This window comes from Salmo trutta, chromosome 1 (assembly GCF_901001165.1).
Source record: "Salmo trutta chromosome 1, fSalTru1.1, whole genome shotgun sequence".
In the NCBI taxonomy this organism is placed as follows: Eukaryota; Metazoa; Chordata; class Actinopteri; order Salmoniformes; family Salmonidae; genus Salmo; species Salmo trutta.
This window is the reverse complement of record NC_042957.1, coordinates 62883570-62905534: the sequence shown is the minus strand read 5'-3', so window position 1 is coordinate 62905534 and position 21965 is coordinate 62883570. Positions and strand designations below refer to the sequence as shown.

Sequence of the window (21965 nt, the reverse complement as noted above, 5' to 3'; positions counted from 1 at the left end):
CACACACCACCACACACCTCACCCACACTCAACCCAAACACACACACACACACACACCACACACACACACACACACACACACACGCATGCTAGTGTCTGTGAGAGCCAGGGGAGTAAGGTGTGACAGGAGTGCACAGAGGTGACTGGGTCTAAAGCTTCACCCATGGCAGACTGGGCTACGGTGCATGCTGCCCCACTGCATGTCTCTGGCAGGGATGACACACACGTATACTACTCATAGACACATAAGAGAAACACACACTCAGACATACATGGACACTGACCTACACACACATATACACACATACAACAGTACATAGCTAAATAAATACACACACATAGGCTTGTGTTGCAATACCATAGTGAACATGCTCTTGGTGGGAGCTGAATGTGCCTACTGCCAAGCCCTCTCTAACCCAGAACCCTTCCCTTGGTAGAGGGTTGAAGGACCATGCACATCATAGGACAGTGAGCATCACAAACATAGTTTACAGTAATCAAATAGGACAGTGAGCATCACAAACATAGTTTACAGTAATCAAATAGGACAGTGAGCATCACATACATAGTTTACAGTAATCAAGTACAGTTTTATTTCTGTAGTGGTTTTTACAAATGCTTTCACCATTAAGTGTGTAATAATTTCAGCAAGACGAAGTCGTATGATTCGCCCTATGAATATGGAATTATAGTAATGCTATCACTGTTATATCAACATTAGAACTTTGTAACAATTATATTTCTAAATATCATCAATATATTTGCAGTTTGTCCTTCAACCCAGAACCCCACTCCCCCCCCCTTTCTCTGAATGTGATGCAAGAAAGGTTGGGTTCAATTCCATGTAAATTCTGTTATTTCAGGAGGTGACTTGAAATTCAGGAATCCTCTTAAAGCAACAATGGACAATTTTCAATTTTATGAATTAAATGTTATCTAATTTTATCCCCTGAATTGAGTGAACTGAAATGGAATCGAACCTGACTTCATAGTGTCACAGGTCAAAAACGAGCCAATCCCTTGTGGAGGAAAGCTGTCAGCTTTGCTGCGTTGACACGTGGTTAGCTTGCTGTGATCTAGCTAGCTCCATATTGTGCGGTGGTGCGTTTGCCTTGAGGATCAGTGCATTTGGTTGTATTTATGAGAAAAACAGTTCCCTGCACCCACTACTACAACTACTACTACTACTACTAACTACTATTACTACTACTACTACTAACTACTACTACTGTTGCTACTATTACTACTACTACTACTACTATTACTATTTACTACTACTACTACTACTACTACTACTACTACTGCTACTGCTAGTACTGCTACTACTACTACTACTCGTACTACTACTACTACTACTACTACTCAAATCAAATCAAATTTAATTTGTCACATGCGGCAGGTAGCCTCATGTGGGGGACGGCAGGTAGCCTAGTGGTTAGAGCGTTGGGCCAGTTACCGAAAGGTTGCAGTTAACCCACGGTTCCCCGGTAGGCCGTCATTGTACATAAGAATTTGTTCTTAACTGACTTGCCTAGTTAAATAAAGGTTAAATAAATAAAATTAAAATTAAAAACATGCGCCGAATACCGTGAAATGCTTACTTACAAGCCCTTAACCAACAATGCAGTTCAAATAGAGTTAAGAAAATATTTACTAAATAAACTAAATTTAAAAAAATTAAAAATAAGACAAGAGAATTACATAACAATAACGAGGCTATATACAGGGGGTACTGGTACCGAGTCAATGTGCGGGGTTACAGGTTAGTCGAGGTAATTGTGGATGTTGCCCTGTTTAAAGGTCTTGCTCACATCAGCTACGGAGAGCGTGATCCAGCGTCATCTGGAACAGCTGGTGCTCTCATTCATGCTTCAGTGTTGCTTAACTCATAGCGAGCATCAAAGGCATTTAGCTCGTCTGGTAGGCTTGCGTAACTGGGCAGCTCGCGGCTAGGTTTCCCTTTGTAGTCCGTAATATTTTTCAAGCCCCTGTCACATCCGATGAGCATCAGAGCCGGTGTAGTAGGATTCAATTTTGGTCATGTATTGACGCTTTGCCTGTTTGATGGTTCGTCTGAGGGCATAGCGGGATTTCTTATAAGCGTCTGGATAAGTGTCCCGCTCCTTGAAAGCGGCAGCTCAAGCCTTTAGCTCAGTGCGGATGTTGCCTGTAATCCTTGGCTTCTGGTTGGGAAATGTACGTACGGTCACTGTGGGGATGTCATTGTCGATGCACTTATTGATGAAGCCGGGAGACTGAGGTGGTATACTCCTCAATGCCATTGGATGAATCCCGGAACATATTCCAGTCTGTGCTAGCAAAACAGTCCTGTAGCGTATCATCTGCGTCATCTGACCACTTCCATATTGCGCGAGTGACTGGTACTTCCTGCTTTAGTTTTTGCTTGTAAGCAGGAATCAGGAGGATAGAATTATGGTCAGATTTGCCAAATGGAGGGGGAGGGAGAGCTTTGTATGCATCTCTGTGTGTGGAGTAAAGGTGGTCTAGAGTTTTTTTCCCTCTGGTTGTACATTTCACATGCTGGTAGAAATTAGGTAAAACAGATTTAAATTTGCCTGCATTAAAGACTAGGAGCGCTCCACTAGGAGCGCTGCTTCTGGATGAGCATTTTCTTGTTTGCTTATGGCATTATACAGCTCGTTGAGTGCGGTCTTAGTGCCAGCATTGGTTTGTGATTGTAAATAGACAGCTACGAATAATATAGATGAGAACTCTCTTGGTAGATAGTGTGGTCTACAGCTTATCATGAGGTATTGTACCTCAAGCGAGCAATACCTTAAGACTTCTTTAATATTAGACATCGCGCACCAGCAGTTATTGACAAATAGACACACACCTCCGCCCCTCATCTTACCAGACGTAGCTGCTCTGTCCTGCCGAAGCACGGAAGAAGCCATCCCGCTCTATATTATCCATTTTGTCGTTCAGCCATGCCTCTGTGAAACATAAGATATTACAGTTTTAATGTGCCGTTGGTTGGATAGTCTTAATCGTAGATCGTGCAGTTTGTTTTCCAATGATTGCACGCTGGCCAATAATATGGATGGTTAGCGGTGGTTTACCAACTCTTCGGCAAATTCTTACAAGGCACCCTGCCCTCCTCCCCCTTTTTTCTCCGTCTTTTCTTCACCTGATGACAGGGATTTGGGCCTTGTCTTGACAAAGCAGAAAAAAATCTTTCTCCAGTTCGAGGTGAGTAATCGCTGTTCTGATGTCCAGAAGCACTTTTCGGTCATAAGAGACGGGAGCAGCAAATTATATACAAAATGAGTTACGAACAATGCGGAAAAACAAACAAAATAGCACAGTTGGTTAGAAGCCATCCCCTCCGGCGCCATTATATCTGAGCATTGTGGGGACCTACTACTACAAACTACTACTACTACTACTACCAGTACTACCAGCTACTACTCCTACTACAAACTACTACTACTACTACAAACTACTACTATTACTGCTACCACTACTACCAACTACTACTACTACTACAAAATACTACTACTACTACTACTACCACTACTACAAACTACTACTACTACTTCAAACTACTACTACTACTACTACCACTACTACAAACAGCTACTACCAACTACAAACTAGTACTACTACTACTACTACTTTCTACCTACTGCTACTACTTACTGCCCCAATTGGGTGACTATGGTTAGGTTTTGAAAACGTATGATTTTCCTTTCCTCTGTATTGATTCCCTTCTTCTAACTCCTTGGATATGCCCGAGCCTGTTACAAGCCTTGAATTTTTTGGTTTGGTTTGCATTTGATTCCAGTTCTGTTTGGTTGCTTTTCTGTTGGTTTTGAATCCTCCTCAGTTTGGTTTTGAACTTTTCCCCTGCTTTTATGGTTTGGTTTGTTTTAGGACAGGAAATAGTTATCTAACATTGCATGGCAAGTGATAAGCTTCTCCTCTCTACCCCGTACCTCCTTTTCTCCATACTTCTGTCCCTCTATTTGTCCCTGCCTCTATCTTTCCATCTCTCTCTTCCCCCTTTTTCCATCCATCTCTCCTTCTTTCTACCCCTCACCCCTCCCATTTCTCTCTTTCTATCTCCATTTCTTTCTTTCTTTCTTTCTTTCTTTCTTTCTTTCTTTCTTTCTTTCTTTCTTTCTTTCTTTCTTTCTTTCTTCTTTCTCTCTCTCTCTCTCTCTCTCTCTCTCTCTCTCTCACTCTCTCTCTTTCTCTCTCACTCTCTCTCTCTCACTCTTGTGTCTGGTCATACTGTGGATGTTGTAGAATAACTTCATCAACTTGAGTTTCCTGAGACTGTTCAGGGCTGCCAGGCTCATCAAACTGCTCCGGCAGGGAGAGACCATCCGCATCCTGCTCTGGACCTTTGTTCAATCCTTCAAGGTAATGACACACACACACACACACACACACACACACACACACACACACACACACACACACACACACACACACACACACACACACACACACACACACACACACACACACACACACACACACAGAGAGAGAGAGATAAGCTTTGTGGGGACCTATGAGAATTCACCCACACAGACCCTAGTAGTAGCATTGTGGAGACCTATGACAGAATACACCCACACAGACCTAGTAGTAGCATTGTGGGGACCTATGAGAATTCACCCACACAGACCCTAGTTGTAGCATTGTGGGGACCTATGGGAATTCACCCACACAGACCCTAGTTGTAGCATTGTGGGAACCTATGGGAATTCACCCACACAGACCCTAGTTGTAGCATTGTGGGGACCTATGAGAATTCACCCACACAGACCCTAGTTGTAGCATTGTGGGGACCTATGGGAATTCACCCACACAGACCCTAGTTGTAGCATTGTGGGAACCTTTGAGAATACACCCACACAGACCCTAGTAGTAGCATTGTGGGGACCTATGAGAATTCACCCACACAGACCGTAGTTGTAGCATTGTGGGGACCTATGAGAATTCACCCACACAGACCCTAGTTGTAGCATTGTGGGGACCTATGAGAATACACCCACACAGACCCTAGTAGTAGCATTGAGGAGACCTATGACAGAATACACCCACACAGACCCTAGTTGTAGCATTGTGGGGACCTATGAGAATACACCCACACAGACCCTAGTAGTAGCATTGAGGAGACCTATGACAGAATACACCCACACAGACCCTAGTTGTAGCATTGTGGGGACCTATGAGAATACACCCACACAGACCCTAGTAGTAGCATTGAGGAGACCTATGACAGAATACACCCACACAGACCCTAGTTGTAGCATTGTGGGGACCTATGAGAATACACCCACACAGACCCTAGTAGTAGCATTGAGGAGACATATGACAGAATACACCCACACAGACCCTAGTAGTAGCATTGTGGGGACCTATGAGAATTCACCCACACAGACCCTAGTAGTAGCATTGTGGAGACCTATGACAGAATACACCCACACAGACCCTAGTAGTAGCATTGTGGAGACCTATGACAGAATACACCCACACAGACCCTAGTAGTAGCGTTGTGGAGACCTATGAGAATACACCCACACAGACCCTAGTAGTAGCATTGTGGAGACCTATGACAGAATACACCCACACAGACCTAGTAGTAGCATTGTGGAGACCTATGACAGAATACACACACAAAACCAGAGGTGTGGACTCGAGTCACATGACTTGGACTCGAGTCAGATTTGAGTCACACATTTGATGACTTGAGAGTCATCTTCATAGAAAATAAAACAACTTGAGACTTGACTTCGACTTGGAGCCTCAAGACTTGGGACTGAACTTAGACTTAAGACTGATGACTTATCTGGCCAGGTTTTGTAACATTTGGTCACTTGTTTTGTGTCACTCATTCAGTATCGCACTTGCAACAACAAAAAAGATTTTCTAGTGAAACGCACCGTCAATCAACACAGGTTGTGTGAGCTATAGTAGCACACTGAGAAGGTTTTGGGGGGTCATGAGTGTGAAACTGAATGGGAAAAATACATAAAAATGATAGACTACCGTTTGTATTTTATATTTATACCCTTGGTTATTCGATCTGGTCACTATCCTAAGCCTACGGCATTGCACCAAATTATTGTAATCTGTACTTCAGAACCAAAACATTGAGCGTCTTGTCTTGACTGTTGACCAATCATCAGCATTGCCCTCAAAGGCGGGCACACATATCCAGATTACTGACCAGAAAGAGAGCACTTCATTTTCTCCAGTTTGCCTGGCAAAAACAGAGTAGCCTACCTACATGAATCAATCTGCTACAGGCTCATCTTTGAAAAATAAAGGAGAGCCGCACACCCTAGGAGCTCAGATGCAAAAATTATTATTATTGAAGAAAAAAAATGATGTCCAACATTTCGACAGACAAGCTGTCTTCATCAGAGTACAGGCTCGTCTTTGCCAGAACAATAGGCTGATCATGTCATATTAGTGAATGTAGGTGGCAGGGAAGTCAGGTGCAGGAGAAACCAAGTTGGTTAAATATGGAGTATTTAATAAAAAACAAACTCCATAAGCAAAGTACAAAATAAACTGGGTAAAGAATACCCGTCGCACACCGAAACACAAATCCACGTAACATAACATACAAACAATCACCGACAAGGACATGAGGGGAAACAGGGTTAAATACACAAGTAATTAATGGGATTGGAAACAGGTGTGATGGAAGTCAAGACAAAACCAATGGATAATGAAAAACTGATCAATGATGGCTAGAAGACCGGTGACGTCGACCGCTGAGCACCACCCGTGCAAGGAGGGGCATCGACTTCGGCAGAAGTCGTGACAGATCATTTTCATATTTCAGATAGGCCAAGTTTAGGTGGATTATACAGTTGAAGTCAGAAGTTTACATACACCTTAGCCAAATACATTTAAACTAAATTTTTCACAATTCCTGACATTTAATCCTAGTAAAAATTCCCTGTCTTAGGTCAGTTAGGATCACCACTTTATTTTAAGAATGTGAAATGTCAGAATAATAGTAGAGAGAATTATTTATTTCAGCTTTTATTTCTTCCATCACATTCCCAGTGGGTCAGAAGTTTACATACACTCAATTAGTATTTGGTAGCATTGCATTTAAATTGTTTAACGTGGGTCAAACGTTTCAGGTAGCCTTCCACAAGCGTCCCACAATAAGTTGGGTGAATTTTGGCCCATTCCTCCTGACAGAGCTGGTATAACTGAGTCAGGTTTGTAGGCCTCTTTGCTCGCACACACTTTTTCAGTTCTGCCAACAAATTTTCTATAGGATTGAGGTCAGGGCTTTGTGATGGCCACTCCAATACCTTGACTTTGTTGTCCTTAAGCCATTTTGCCACAACTTTGGAAGTATGCTTGGGGTCATTGTCCATTTGGAAGACCCATTTGCGACCAAGCTTTAACTTCCTGACTGATGTCTTGAGATGTTGCTTCAATATATCCACATAATTTTCCTACCTCATGATTCCATCTATTTTGTGAAGTGCACCAGTCCCTTTTGTAGAAAGCACCCCCACAACATGATGCTGCCACCCCCGTGCTTCACGGTTGGGATGGTGTTCTTCGGCTTGCAAGCGTCCCCCTTTTTCCTCCAAACATAACGATGGTCATTATGGCCAAACAGTTCTATTTTTGTTTCATCAGACCAGAGGACATTTCTCCAAAAAGTATGATCTTTGTCCCCATATGCAGTTGCAAACCGTAGTCTGGCTTTTTTATGGCGGTTTTGGAGCAGTGGCTTCTTCCTTCCTGGGTTATGTCAATATAGGACTCGATTCACTGTGGATATAGATACTTTTGTACCTGTTTCCTCCAGCATCTTCACAAGGTCCTTTGCTGTTGTTCTGGGATTGATTTGCACTTTTTGCACCAAAGTAGGTTAATCTCTAGGAAACAGAACGCGTCTCCTTCCTGAGCGGTATGACGGCTGCATGGTCCCATGGTGTTTATACTTGCGTACAGATGAATGTGGTACCTTCAGGCGTTTGGAAATTGCTCCCAAGGATGAACCAGACTTGGCTGATTTCTTTTGATTTTCCCATGATGTCAAGAAAAGAGGTACTGAGTTTGAAGGTAGGCCTTGAAATACATCCACAGGTACACCTCCAACTGACTCAAATTATGTCAATTAGCCTATCAGAAGCTTCTAAAGCCATGACATCATTTTCTGGAATTTTTCAAGCTGTTTAAAGGCACAGTCAACTTAGTGTATGTAAACTTCTGACCCACTGGAATTGTGAAACAGTGAATTATAAGTGAAATAATCTCTCTGTAAACAATTGTTGGAAAAATGTATTGTGTCATGCACAAAGTAGATCTCCTAGCCGACTTGCCACAACTATAGTTTGTTAACAAGAAATTTGTGAAGTTGTTGAAAAACAAGTTTTATTGACTCCAACCTAAATGTATGTAAACTTCCGACTTCAACTGTTTATGTCTAAAAATAGATGTAACATCGCACTACCTCCAATACTTATGGGATGAACATCTAATATATTCTGGCAAATTAATTACGATATTTGTGAGGAAGAAAAAGGCTACAGACAGATCATGCTTTCCATCCGATCCTGCAAGCCCCTCTGCATGCATGTAGGCCATATGATCCTGCAACCCGCTCTGCATGCATGTAGGCCATATGATCCTGCAACCCGCTCTGCATGCATGTAGGCCATATGATCCTGCAACCCGCTCTGCATGCATGTAGGCCGTATGATCCTGCAAGCCCCTCTGCATACATGTAGGCCGTATGATCCTGCAACCCGCTCTGCATACATGTAGGCCGTATGATCCTGCAAGCCCCTCTGCATGCATGTAGGCCGTATGATCCTGCAACCCGCTCTGCATGCATGTAGGCCATATGATCCTGCCTGCTCTGGACTCCAGAGGAGTTAAAAGGTGACATGATATCCCTAGTTGATATTGACTGTAAACATGAATGACTTTCAGCTCAAAATGAAAGTGTAAAACTCAGTTTATTTCTGTATCTTGCGTTTGAAAATGAATCACCTGTGAGCGCGTGCATGTGTGTACATGGGGGGTCACAAGCTTTGAACCACTCCTTTTTGGGAGTCGCGGGTCAAAAAGAGAACTGGTCACTGAATGGTTTGATGAGCTAGCGCAAAGATTGCCGGCTTGCTGTACAGATATATCATCTGTTGTACAGCTATATCATCTGCTGTACAGCTATATCATCAGGTGCAGTGCAAACATCAAATTGTAGGGAGAGAGGATTGACACATATACAGTGGGGAGAACAAGTATTTGATACACTGCCGATTTTGCAGGTTTTCCTACTTCCAAAGCATGTAGAGGTCTGTAATTTGTATCATAGGTACACTTCAACTGTGAGAGACGGAATCTAAAACAAAAATCCAGAAAATCACATTGTATGATTTTTAAGTAATTAATTTGCATTTTATTGCATGACATAAGTATTTGATACATCAGAAAAGCAGAACTTAATATTTGGTACAGAAACCTTTGTTTGCAATTACAGAGATCATACGTTTCCTGTATTTCTTGACCAGGTTTGCACACACTGCAGCAGGGATTTTGGACCACTCCTCCATACAGACCTTCTCCAGATCCTTCAGGTTTCGGGGCTGTCACTGGGCAATACGGACTTTCAGCTCCCTCCAAAGATGTTCTATTGGGTTCAGGTCTGGAGACTGGCTAGGCCACTCCAGGACCTTGAGATGCTTCTTACGGAGCCACTCCTTAGTTGCCCTGGCTGTGTATTTCGGGTCGTTGTCATGCTGGAAGACCCAGCCACGACCCATCTTCAATGCTCTTACTGAGGGAAGGAGGTTGTTGGCCAAGATCTTGCGATACATGGCCCCATCCATCCTCCCCTCAATACGGTGCAGTCGTCCTGTCCCCTTTGCAGAAAAGCATCCCCAAAGAATTATGTTTCCACCTCCATGCTTCACGGTTGGGATGGTGTTCTTGGGTTGTACTCATCCTTCTTCTTTCTCCAAACACGGCGAGTGGAGTTTAGACCAAAAAGCTTTATTTTTGTCTCATCAGACCACATGACCTTCTCCCATTCTTCCTCTGGATCATCCAGATGGTCATTGGCAAACTTCAGACGGGCCTGGACATGCGCTGGCTTGAGCAGGGTGACCTTGCGTGCGCTGCAGGATTTTAATCCATGACGGTGTAGTGTGTTACAAATGGTTTTCTTTGAGACTGTGGTCCCAGCTCTCTTCAGGTCATTGACCAGGTCCTGCCGTGTAGTTCTGGGCTGATGCCTCACCTTCACCATGATCATTGATGCCCCACGAGGTGAGATCTTGCATGGAGCCCCAGACCGAGGGTGATTGACCGTCATCTTGAACTTCTTCCATTTTTGAATAATTGCGCCAACAGTTGTTGCCTTTTCACCAAGCTGCTTACCTATTGTCCTGTAGCCCATCCCAGCCTTGTGCAGGTCTACAATTTTATCCCTGATGTCCTTACACAGCTCTCTGGTCTTAGCCATTGTGGAGAGGTTGGAGTCTGTTTGATTGAGTGTGTGGACAGGTGTCTTTTATACAGGTAACGAGTTCAAACAGGTGCAGTTAATACAGGTAATGAGTGGAGAACAGGAGGGCTTCTCAAATAAAAACTAACAGGTCTGTGAGAGCCGGAATTCTTACTGTTTGGTAGGTATGATCTCTGTAATTGCAAACAAAGGTTTCTGTACCAAATATTAAGTTCTGCTTTTCTGATGTATCAAATACTTATGTCATGCAATAAAATGCAATTGAATTACTTATAAATCATACAATGTGATTTTCTGCATTTTTGTTTTAGATTCTGTCTCTCACAGTTGAAGTGTACCTATGATAAAAAATTACAGACCTCTACATGCTTTGTAAGTAGGAAAACCTGCAAAATCGGCAGTGTATCAAATACTTGTTCTCCCCACTGTAAATATGCAGCTCCAGAAATTGTGATGATCAAGAATATTACTTTGCATGCTCACCAGCAATGGGGGCATCAAGCAACAATTACTAGCATAGGTTTACTGGTATTTTGGTATGTCAAAATTGCTTGAAATTGAATGAATAAAATTGAAGTTTGGATTTGGAATTTGTTGTTAAAATCAATTATTATGTAATCAAAATGTTGTAGACAAAATAAGGAAAAGGGCTGTCTGGTAGCCACAATAAATAGACAAAGATTTTGTGACCTTGGGAGTATAAGGCTCTATCTGCACTAAGCAAAGTTCTGAGATATTGAGCATCAGTTTTTACATCCCAGATCTCAGATGTCACGTGTACTCCCTCTCCGGCCTCTAGGTCACCAGGCTGCTCATTAGGGCGCACACCTGTCACCAGCGTTAGGCGCATAATGACACTCACCTGGACTCCATCACCTCCTTGATTACCTGCTCTATATAAATCACTCCCTTTGGTTTCTTCCCGAGTCGCCATTGTTCCTGTTTCGTGTCGGTGCACTGTTTGTGTTTCTTGTTTTTTTCTAATTTATTTATAAAAAAAATCACTCCCTGAACTTGCTTGACGACTCGTCAAGGGGAAGTATCAGGGAGTGTTTTTTTTGTTTTTTTGTGTTGGGGTGATGTCGAGTCCGGGTGTTGGAGCCGGAGCTACCAGGGAGGCCTCAGCGGGTTTGATAGGCTCCCATGCTGAAGCGGGGTGAACAGGTTCCCGTGCCTCAGCCGGCTCATCAGGTTCACTCCTCAGCCGGTTCGTCAGGTTTCTGCACCTCAGCGGAGGCGACCGGGATTGTCCCTGTGGTTGGCGTCCTGCGGCTGGAGCCGAACGCGCCGGGGAGGGGGTAATGTCACGTATGCTCTCTCTCCGGCGCTCTAGGTCGTTATGCTCCCACACCTCAGCCGGATCGAAAGGTTCCCGCGCCTTAGCAGAGGTGACAAATCCACTCCTGATCCCCGGGATCGTTATCTTGGTCGGCGTCCTGCGGCTGGAGCCGCGCGTCAGGGAGGGGGTACTGTCACGTGTTCCCTCTCCGGCCTCTAGGTCACCAAGCTGCTCGTTAGGGTGCACACCTGTCACCAGCGTTACGCGCATAATGACACTCACCTGGACTCCATCACCTCCTTGATTACCTGCCCTTTATGTCACTCCCTTTGGTTCCTTCCCCAGTCATCATTTTTTCTGTTCCCGTTTCATGTCGGTGCACTGCTTGTTTCTTGTTTTGTTCATTTATTTATTAAATGTATTCACTCCCTGACCTTGCTTCCCCACTCTCATACATCGTTACATCAGAACTGTTTTGTAGTGAGTTCTTTTTAGGGGTGTGCATTAGCAGATAAGCTTATGGTTCTGAAATGTTCATCTGTGTTCAGCCATAAGGTTCTATTTGACACTTCTAAATTAGACATATTCAGTTCTTAAGACTGTAGCTATTTGAATACATAAATGATAGAATTAGTATTTTACCAAAATAGAGTCAGAACACATCAAATACATTAAGACATGCATTATGATCATTAGACAAATGACTGTCATCACTGAACAACGATGTGACATCACAGAATTGTATAGTTTACATGTTTTCACTTAAAATCTACTTTTTCAAAAATCTAACTTTACAGACATATGAAGAAGCATCTTAAGATCTATTATATGTGACTAACTCATTTCTGACAAATGTCAGATAGAACCTTATAGTCCCAAGGCCTGGATTTGTAGTTGGAACAAGTCATTGCATGTATAGATTTGTTTACTTGACTTGTGACTTGACTCGACTTTCTCTTAGAATGCACGACTTGGACTAGACTCGAGACTCAACCTGTTCTTTCTGGGACTCGACTTGAGACATGGAACTTGTGACTTGAGACTTGCTCATGACTCGAATAATAGTGACTTGGTCCCACCTCTGCACAAAACCCACTTAGCAGCATTGTGGGGACCGATGACAGAATACATACACACACACATTGAATAGTACTCCAGCTCTTTATGTCTGTTTAGGCGCTGCCGTACGTGTGCCTGCTTATCGGCATGCTGTTCTTCATCTATGCCATCATCGGGATGCAGGTGAGTAGAGACACGAGGAGAAAAACAAGTCAAAATGAATGGTCATTTTTACAGATCAACAGTAACTTTATAAAAAGCATCCAGGGAAAGTGACACTTGCCTGCCATAGGGACGTGTGTGAGGTTGTGCATTCTCCCATATTACCTAGGATGTTGACAGTTTGTTGTTTTGTCAGCTGTTTGGGAACATTGGGATGGAGGAGGAGGAGGGGAGCGCCATCAACGAACACAACAACTTCAGGACTTTCTTCCAAGCTCTCATGCTGCTCTTCAGGTGTGTGTGTGTGTGTGTGTGTGTGTGTGTGTGTGTGTGTGTGTGTGTGTGTGTGTGTGTGTGTGTGTGTGTGTGTGTGTGTGTGTGTGTGTGTGTGTGTGTGTGTGTGTGTGTGTGTGTGTGTGTGTTTACATTTGTGCGTGCCTGTGTGTTCAGTACAAGCATACGTGTGTCTCCAACGTGTGTGTATTTGTATAGGAGTGCCACGGGCGAGGCGTGGCATGACATCATGCTGTCGTGTCTTGGAGGGAAGCTCTGTGATCCTCTGGCAGGGAACACTGAACCAGAGTGTGGCAGCCAGTTTGCCTACCTCTACTTTGTGTCCTTCATCTTCTTCTGCTCCTTCCTGGTGAGAAGCACTAGCTGTCTGTCTGTCTCTATTCCCCTTTTAGTCATATTTTCCCCCTTAGTGTCGGTTATAGGTTTGTAAAATTCCCTAAATCCTAGTTGGAGGATTCCCGGAATCAGGAGGGAATAAGCAGGAAATCCAGAATATTCCAACCACACTGCAAAACCGGATAAGTTGTCTACTCAAACATTTTGAGGAAACCGATTAACTAAAAAAGTGAAGTTAAGAAACTTAAATAGCTGAAGTTAGCAGTACTGCCTTCACATGTGTAATACAAATGCATTTTTTTGTAAGGTATTCTTAAATTTAACGCTCCCACTAAGCCATGCCTCCAATAATTTCCCAGTGTGCCTTGTCTTTTTGATTGAATTGTAGAGTTACCACCCATGACTGTATTTGTTAATGACAGAGACATGGTTGTTGAATTCGTTAATTTTCAGTCCTTTGGTCTTCACCAAGAGAGTTCCTAGGCGAATATTATCATTATTATTGAACTATTACATATATCATAAGGCCTTATTAAGTGGCCTGAAACTCTTAGTTTACAGGCCACATCAGTCATGCAAGTAGTTTTGCAAAATTCCACAAACTTTCCCCAAAAAGTTTCCAGTAATCCTGGGAAATTTACCAGAATTTTGCAACCCTAACTGTAAATCACATTATGCTGGCTTGCAAAGTGATATGTAATTCCTATTGGAATTTAGCCAGCGTTAAAATGTGTATTCACCCGCAACCTGCATTCATAATGACTGCCAGGGTTAAGAACAGTGGGAGGAAACGACCTAAGCCATTTCAACTGGAACTACCATTTCAGTAACAAGTGCAAAAATGAAATGATTGGATTAGAAACAATTATATTTATATTTGTGTAGCTTAACAGTTAATCAATCAATCACTCAATGTACAGACAAAAACACAGATATTAAAAACTATTCCAAAAAATCTAACTGCAGTAGAGCATGCTGGGGAAGATGTTAATTTGTTATCATATTTTTAAAACATTTAGTTGGTGTGACTTCTCATTTACTTTTGAGTCAGTAGCACATAAACATGATAAGTAATAATTACTTTTTATTGACTTAGAGTACAACTTATTAGAAGTATTTGAGTTAAACATGCCTAGAGGTTTACAGTGCAGGATTCCTGGAAAACCAGGGAATTTATTTTGCAACCCTCGTCTGTTATAAGTACACACTTGCTTGCCTGACATAATACTGTGTAATAATGTGGCTGTTTGTGTTTTTAGATGCTGAATCTGTTCGTGGCTGTCATCATGGACAACTTTGAGTACCTGACCAGAGACTCCTCCATCCTCGGCCCACATCATCTAGACGAGTATGTCAGGATATGGGCTGAATATGACCAAGCAGCTTGGTGAGTGACACACACACACACACACACACACACACACACACACACACACACACACACACACACACACACACACACACACACACACACACACACACACACACACACACATATACTGTATACATTTTCAAATATACACACACATCTTACACATGTGACGCATCACATCAGCACCTCATGATAAACACTCATATACTGAACACTTATAATCTGGGAGATTTAAAAACACACAAACACACATACACACACAATGTCAATGGTTTCTTGTTGTTTTAATGTGTTTACTTTTTCAGAGGTAGACATCACCTCTCATGTCTGTGTATCTCTGAACGTTAACGCCTCGTGGACTGTGTACAGTAGCGTTGTATAACTTACTGGTGCAACCTAAACACTTCTAAGGTGTCCTCAGGCTCTAGATCAAACCTGGCACTAGATCTCATTAGCCTGTGGTAAAACTGATCTAAGTCCAGTCTTTGGGAACAGCAGATGAAAAGAGTGGGAGTCTGGGAGCTGTATAGTAACCATGAAGTACATTACTCCATAGTTATAAAGGATAAGAGTCATAAAGGATATAAAGGCCAAGTCTCCTGTAGTTGAACTGATCCCAAATCAGTCTAAAGAACCCACACAAGACACCAGCTGTAGGGGGGATCATGGATCTGAGCAGTAACCTTCTCAGTGATCCAGTTACCCCTCCCTCCCTGTGCCCCCTCCCTCTCTGTGTGTGGTTCAGACCCCCACCCCACCTCCACCCGTCTGGAATCTGCATACTGCCAAAACTTACTGTGGCAACAAACCTCCCCTTTACTGTACTGTATATTCAACCCCCGTGGAACCTGAAACACGCTAAGTTTCCTAGTATCTGTATTCCAGTGCCTGTTATCCTTCTGCTGTCCTGTAGTCTGCAATGTAGAGGGAGAGAGCAAGGGAGAGGAGGAGGGAGAGGGAGTGGATTGAGGGAAGGAGGTAGAGACACAGTAGTGGGGGAAGGGAAATGGAGAGAGAAAATGAGAGCAACTGAGATGGGTAGGAATAGACAAAGTTATCACAATTAAAAGGTTTTGGTAACATGGCGAATTGAGATAAAGACAGGCATGGAAGAAAACAAGGAGGATTTTCTGGAGAGAAGCAAGGGACGGAGGGAGGGAAGGAGGGAGGGGGGAACAGACAATCTATGGGGAGATGGGCCTCTGTATGACAAGTGGCTATTACACATTAGGCCATTTAGCATTCACATGCATTTCTAGTTAATGAGCTATTCCTTAATTATACTCCACACACAACCAATTACTGGCACACACCACTGCTGGCAGAGAGGGGGAAGGGAATGAACGAGGGGAATGAGAGAGAGACGGGGATGGGTTCTATTAGGAAGAGGAATTGAGAGAGAGACGGGGGATGGGTAGTATTAGGAAGAGGAATTGAGAGAGACGGGGGATGGGTAGTATTAGGAAGAGGAATTGAGAGAGAGACGGAGGATGGGTAGTATTAGGAAGAGGAATTGAGAGAGAGATGGGGGATGAGTTCTATTAGGAAGAGGTATTGAGAGAGACGGGGGATGGGTAGTATTAGGAAGAGGAATTGAGAGAGAGACGGGGATGGGTATTATTAGGAAGAGGTATTGAGAGAGACGGGGGATGGGTAGTATTAGGAAGAGGAATTGAGAGAGAGACGGGGATGGGTATTATTAGGAAGAGGAATTGAGAGAGATGGGGATGGGTAGTATTAGGAAGAGGAATTGAGAGAGAGACGGGGGATGGGTATTATTAGGAAGAGGTATTGAGAGAGACGGGGGATGGGTATTATTAGGAAGAGGAATTGAGAGAGAGATGGGGGATGAGTTCTATTAGGAAGAGGAATTGAGAGAGAGACGGGGATGGGTATTATTAGGAAGAGGAATTGAGAGAGATGGGGATGGGTAGTATTAGGAAGAGGAATTGAGAGAGAGACGGGGGATGGGTATTATTAGGAAGAGGTATTGAGAGAGACGGGGGATGGGTATTATTAGGAAGAGGAATTGAGAGAGAGACGGGGGATGGGTATTATTAGGAAGAGGTATTGAGAGAGACGGGGGATGGGTATTATTAGGAAGAGGAATTGAGAGAGACGGGGGATGGGTATTATTAGGAAGAGGAATTGAGAGAGACGGGGGATGGGTAGTATTAGGAAGAGGAATTGAGAGAGATGGGGAATGGGTATTATTAGGAAGAGGAATTGAGAGAGATGGGGGATGGGTAGTATTAGGAAGAGGAATTGAGAGAGATGGGGGATGGGTATTATTAGGAAGAGGAATTGAGAGAGACGGGGGATGGGTAGTATTAGGAAGAGGAATTGAGAGAGACGGGGGATGGGTAGTATTAGGAAGAGGAATTGAGAGAGACGGGGGATGGGTAGTATTAGGAAGAGGAATTGAGAGAGATGGGGGATGGGTAGTATTAGGAAGAGGTATTGAGAGAGATGGGGGATGGGTAGTATTAGGAAGAGGAATTGAGAGAGATGGGGGATGGGTAGTATTAGGAAGAGGTATTGAGAGAGACGGGGGATGGGTAGTATTAGGAAGAGGAATTGAGAAAGACGGGGGATGGGTAGTATTAGGAAGAGGAATTGAGAGAGATGGGGGATGGGTAGTATTAGGAAGAGGTATTGAGAGAGATGGGGGATGGGTAGTATTAGGAAGAGGAATTGAGAGAGATGGGGGATGGGTAGTATTAGGAAGAGGTATTGAGAGAGACGGGGGATGGGTAGTATTAGGAAGAGGAATTGAGAGAGATGGGGGATGGGTAGTATTAGGAAGAGGAATTGAGAGAGATGGGGGATGGGTAGTATTAGGAAGAGGAATTGAGAGAGATGGGGGATGGGTAGTATTAGGAAGAGGTATTGAGAGAGACGGGGGATGGGTAGTATTAGGAAGAGGAATTGAGAGAGACGGGGGATGGGTTCTATTAGGAAGAGGAATTGAGAGAGATGGGGGATGGGTAGTATTAGGAAGAGGTATTGAGAGAGACGGGGGATGGGTAGTATTAGGAAAACAGGAACGATAATAGACAGGAAGGGGTTAAACAGAGAAGGGATAGGCTGAGAGAATGATAGGAACAGGTAAAGACTGGAGTTTCATTGCAGAAGAAAAGCACTACAGCTCAAACGGGTGACGTGCAACAAAAATGTGTGTGTGTGTGTGTGTGGTGTGTGTAGTATGCGTGTGGTGTGTGTAGTATGTGTGTGTGGTGTGTGTAGTATGTGTGTGGTGTGTGTAGTATGTGTGTGCGGTGTGTGTAGTATGTGTGTGTACACCGTACAGTAATTTTGCTGTTATGATATCTTGTTTCTTGTCAATCTTGTGCTCTTCTTTCTTCCCATTGTTCTCTCTTGTCGTATCTGTCCTCTACGTTTGTTCTAACTCCTCCTGTTCTTTTTGCAGCGGTCGCATTCATTATAAGGATATGTACAGTTTATTGCGAGTTATCGACCCGCCTCTTGGCTTAGGAAAGAAATGCCCCCATAGAGTGGCCTGCAAGGTTTGACTTCCACTAAAAATCCTCAACCACACCTGCTACAGCATCCAAGAATGGAATGAGTGTCGCTTATCTGATCTGATTGGATTTCATTTTTGTTATACTTTCTCTCTTCTTCTTTATTTTGACCATTTCTACTTGCATTCTGATCTGAAACGAGAATGTGTAGGACAATGCAGACACCCAGACGAGCATGACGTTGTGCACCACTGAAATGAAAAATAAAAAATAAACTTTTAAGAGTTTGATTATGAAGAAAAAAAAAGAATTATGATTGTTCTCCTTTGGTCATTTTTCTTAGTGTTGTTTTGCTTGCTGTTGAGTCACGGCTAGGCGCGGTGCTAGACACACTGTGGGATCTGTAGCATTGCATTGTTCTTGGGGGGGGAGGACAGAAACTGCATTGACACCCCACCCTCATCATGGTATAGCCCAGTCCCAGCAGTGGAGCTCAGTGCTTGACTCTGAAGTCCGCTGCTCCTCCATGCAATCCCCTCCCACTTGCATAGAACTATATTTTACTTCTACTAAAAGTCTCCAACTCTACTCAACTCCGCTCCTCCTCCCTATACCCCCCTCTTATCTTCTACAAGATATACACCCCCGCCCGCTCAGACCAGTTGTACCCCCCCTCACCCCGCCCGCTCAGACCAGTTGTACCCCCCCTCACCCCGCCGACTCAGACCAGTTGTACCCCCCCTCACCCCCCCGCCCGCTCAGACCAGTTGTACCCCCCCCTCACCCCGCCACGCTCAGACCAGTTGTACCCCCCCTCACCCCGCCCGCTCAGACCAGTTGTACCCCCCCTCACCCCGCCCGCTCAGACCAGTTGTACCCCCCCTCACCCCGCCCGCTCAGACCAGTTGTACCCCCCCTCACCCCGCCCGCTCAGACCAGTTGTACCCCCCCTCACCCCGCCGACTCAGACCAGTTGTACCCCCCCTCACCCCGCCGACTCAGACCAGTTGTACCCCCCCTCACCCCGCCCGCTCAGACCAGTTGTACCCCCCCTCACCCCGCCGACTCAGACCAGTTGTACCCCCCCTCACACCGCTGACTCAGACCAGTTGTACCCCCCCTCACCCCGCTGACTCAGACCAGTTGTACCCCCCCTCACCCCGCCCGCTCAGACCAGTTGTACCCCCCCTCACCCCGCCGACTCAGACCAGTTGTACCCCCCTCACCCCCGCCGACTCAGACCAGTTGTACCCCCCCTCACCCCGCCCGCTCAGACCAGTTGTACCCCCCCTCACCCCGCCGACTCAGACCAGTTGTACCCCCCCTCACCCCGCCCGCTCAGACCAGTTGTACCCCCCCTCACCCCGCCGACTCAGACCAGTTCTAGACAGCCTCACTGCGTCTCTCTCTCGCTCTCAAACCAGCCAAATAACTTTTTTCTTCTTTTTTCTCCTCTCTACTCTTTGCTTTGATCTCTCTTTTGCTCTCATTCTCTATCTCTCTTTCTATCTGTGTCCCCCTCTCTTCTCTCTCTTCCCTCACTCTCTTTTTCTCCCCCTCTCTCTCTTTCTCCCTCGCTCTCTCTTGCTCTCTCTCCCTCCCTCTTCTCCTTCTCTCTCTACCCTTCTCCTACCCCTACTCTCTTCTCTTATTCTCTCTGCTCTCTCTCTGGTTGGCTGTGGTTGGCTGTGGCTGTTCTGGCTGTGGCTGTGGGGGGCGGTGGCTGTGCTGCGCTGACATGCAGTGGCAGGATCAGTTGCAGGGATATGTATGACATGCTCAGGCATATGAGCCCTCCGCTAGGCCTGGGGAACAGGTGCCCGGCACGGGTGGCCTACAAGGTCAGGACCCCCTAGAACCAGGGGGCTTAGTGCCTCTTCCTCCGCTTTACTGTGTATCCGTAGTGTTGGTGTCTTCTTCTTCTCTATACATTTTGTTTCTGATATTTTGCTTTATCTCCATTTTCTTCTTCGCTTTCGTTATTCGATGGAGGGGAGCGCTGATGTCATTGTGGGGAATGGGGAGGAGGGATGGAGGGTAGGGGTTTGGGGGTGAGGGGCGGGGGGGTTAGGGTCAAGGGACAAAGGTCAGACAGGTTTATCCACAGGAAGGGGTGAATGGAGGGACCTTCTCAGCTCTTTTGCACCGTGTATACTGACGGAAACACACACACACCTCTACACACACTTATTATCAAACACATACACCAACACGTTGTTTTTGCCAGTCAAAGCTTTACAATAATCTGAATAGAGTGCATAGTGGAATAGAATACACCAAATCAGCTGTGGTAACTATAGCAGCTTTGGCTAAAGTAAACGTCAAGGGGTCTCAAACTTCGATATTGACTCTATACAGGTGTGTACATTAGAGTGACCTCTTTAATGTATACTAGTGGAAAAAATATTAAAGATATCTACTTATACAAAAATGTATATAAATGTTTGGCCAAGCTGGCAAAATAGTGTATGCACACAGCTACACACACACGCACAGACAAAAACACATACATACACACACACACCAGTATGCGTGTGCAGCCGGGCTTGGAAGGTCCGTAAGACTTCTGTCCTCTTAGTCTCTCCATCCTGTGGATGGCGCTACTGCAAACACACGCACACACACACACGCACACACGCACACACACACACACACACACACACACACACACACACACACACACACACACACACACACACACACCACACACACACACACACCTATAGAGGAACAGGTTTCTGTCTTTAGTTGTACAGTAGTCCAACATATACAAATCAGGATGTATTTTCTGGGTGGAGGACAGAGAGCTGAAAGGTCCCCTTAGGTGGATTATAGTTTGTTGTCTATCTAGTTGGTTGTGTAGTATGCTAACCAGTTAACTGTTATCATTGCCACAGAATAACGTCTAGCCTCTTTTTTTTGTAGTAGAATCTCTCCTGTAGCAAAATCTGCAAGTGAATCTTTTCCACCCGTCCCCGTTCTTCTGTCAATGCAGTTCTACTCTGTTTCCAGTCCCCCTCCTCTTCACATGCTGTCTCCTCCCCTCCTCCTAACCCGCCACTCGCATGCCTGCCCCTTCACCCCCACCACCACACGGGCACTACCATTACCTCTCTCACACACTGTCATACACAGACACACACACACACACCGACACACACTCATGCCCGTTAAATACCCTTACATACCTGTGAAATCCTTCAGATATTCTAACACACACTCATATACCCAACTAATTTGGTTGTCACCAAACCTGGTCCTGGAGAACTAACAGTTCTCTGATTCAACTAATCAAGGTCTTGCTAAATAGCTGACCAACAGAATCAAGTGTGCTAACATTGGACTAGGCCAAAAACCTGCCCTGCACACCATCTCTCTCAGACCAGGGATGGTAGTGACCACTGCTCTAATTTAACCTCATACCCCCATTATACCCTTATTATACCCTTACAACACATTATGACACAATTATGATACCTTTATGACACACAC

General features: G+C 44.6%; 1 protein-coding gene across 1 annotated transcript in view; it reads left to right on the top strand.

Moving 5' to 3' along the window:
- The window catches only part of LOC115196908 (voltage-dependent P/Q-type calcium channel subunit alpha-1A), a 145287-nt gene that overhangs the window by 92455 nt on the left and 30867 nt on the right, over positions 1-21965 (top strand). Inside the window, exons 36-41 of the mRNA XM_029757962.1 lie at positions 4273-4389; positions 12945-13010; positions 13186-13283; positions 13482-13632; positions 14879-15006; positions 18422-18518. Coding sequence (XP_029613822.1) covers positions 4273-4389; positions 12945-13010; positions 13186-13283; positions 13482-13632; positions 14879-15006; positions 18422-18518 — 657 coding nt within the window. The remainder of the gene's footprint in view (positions 1-4272; positions 4390-12944; positions 13011-13185; positions 13284-13481; positions 13633-14878; positions 15007-18421; positions 18519-21965) is intronic.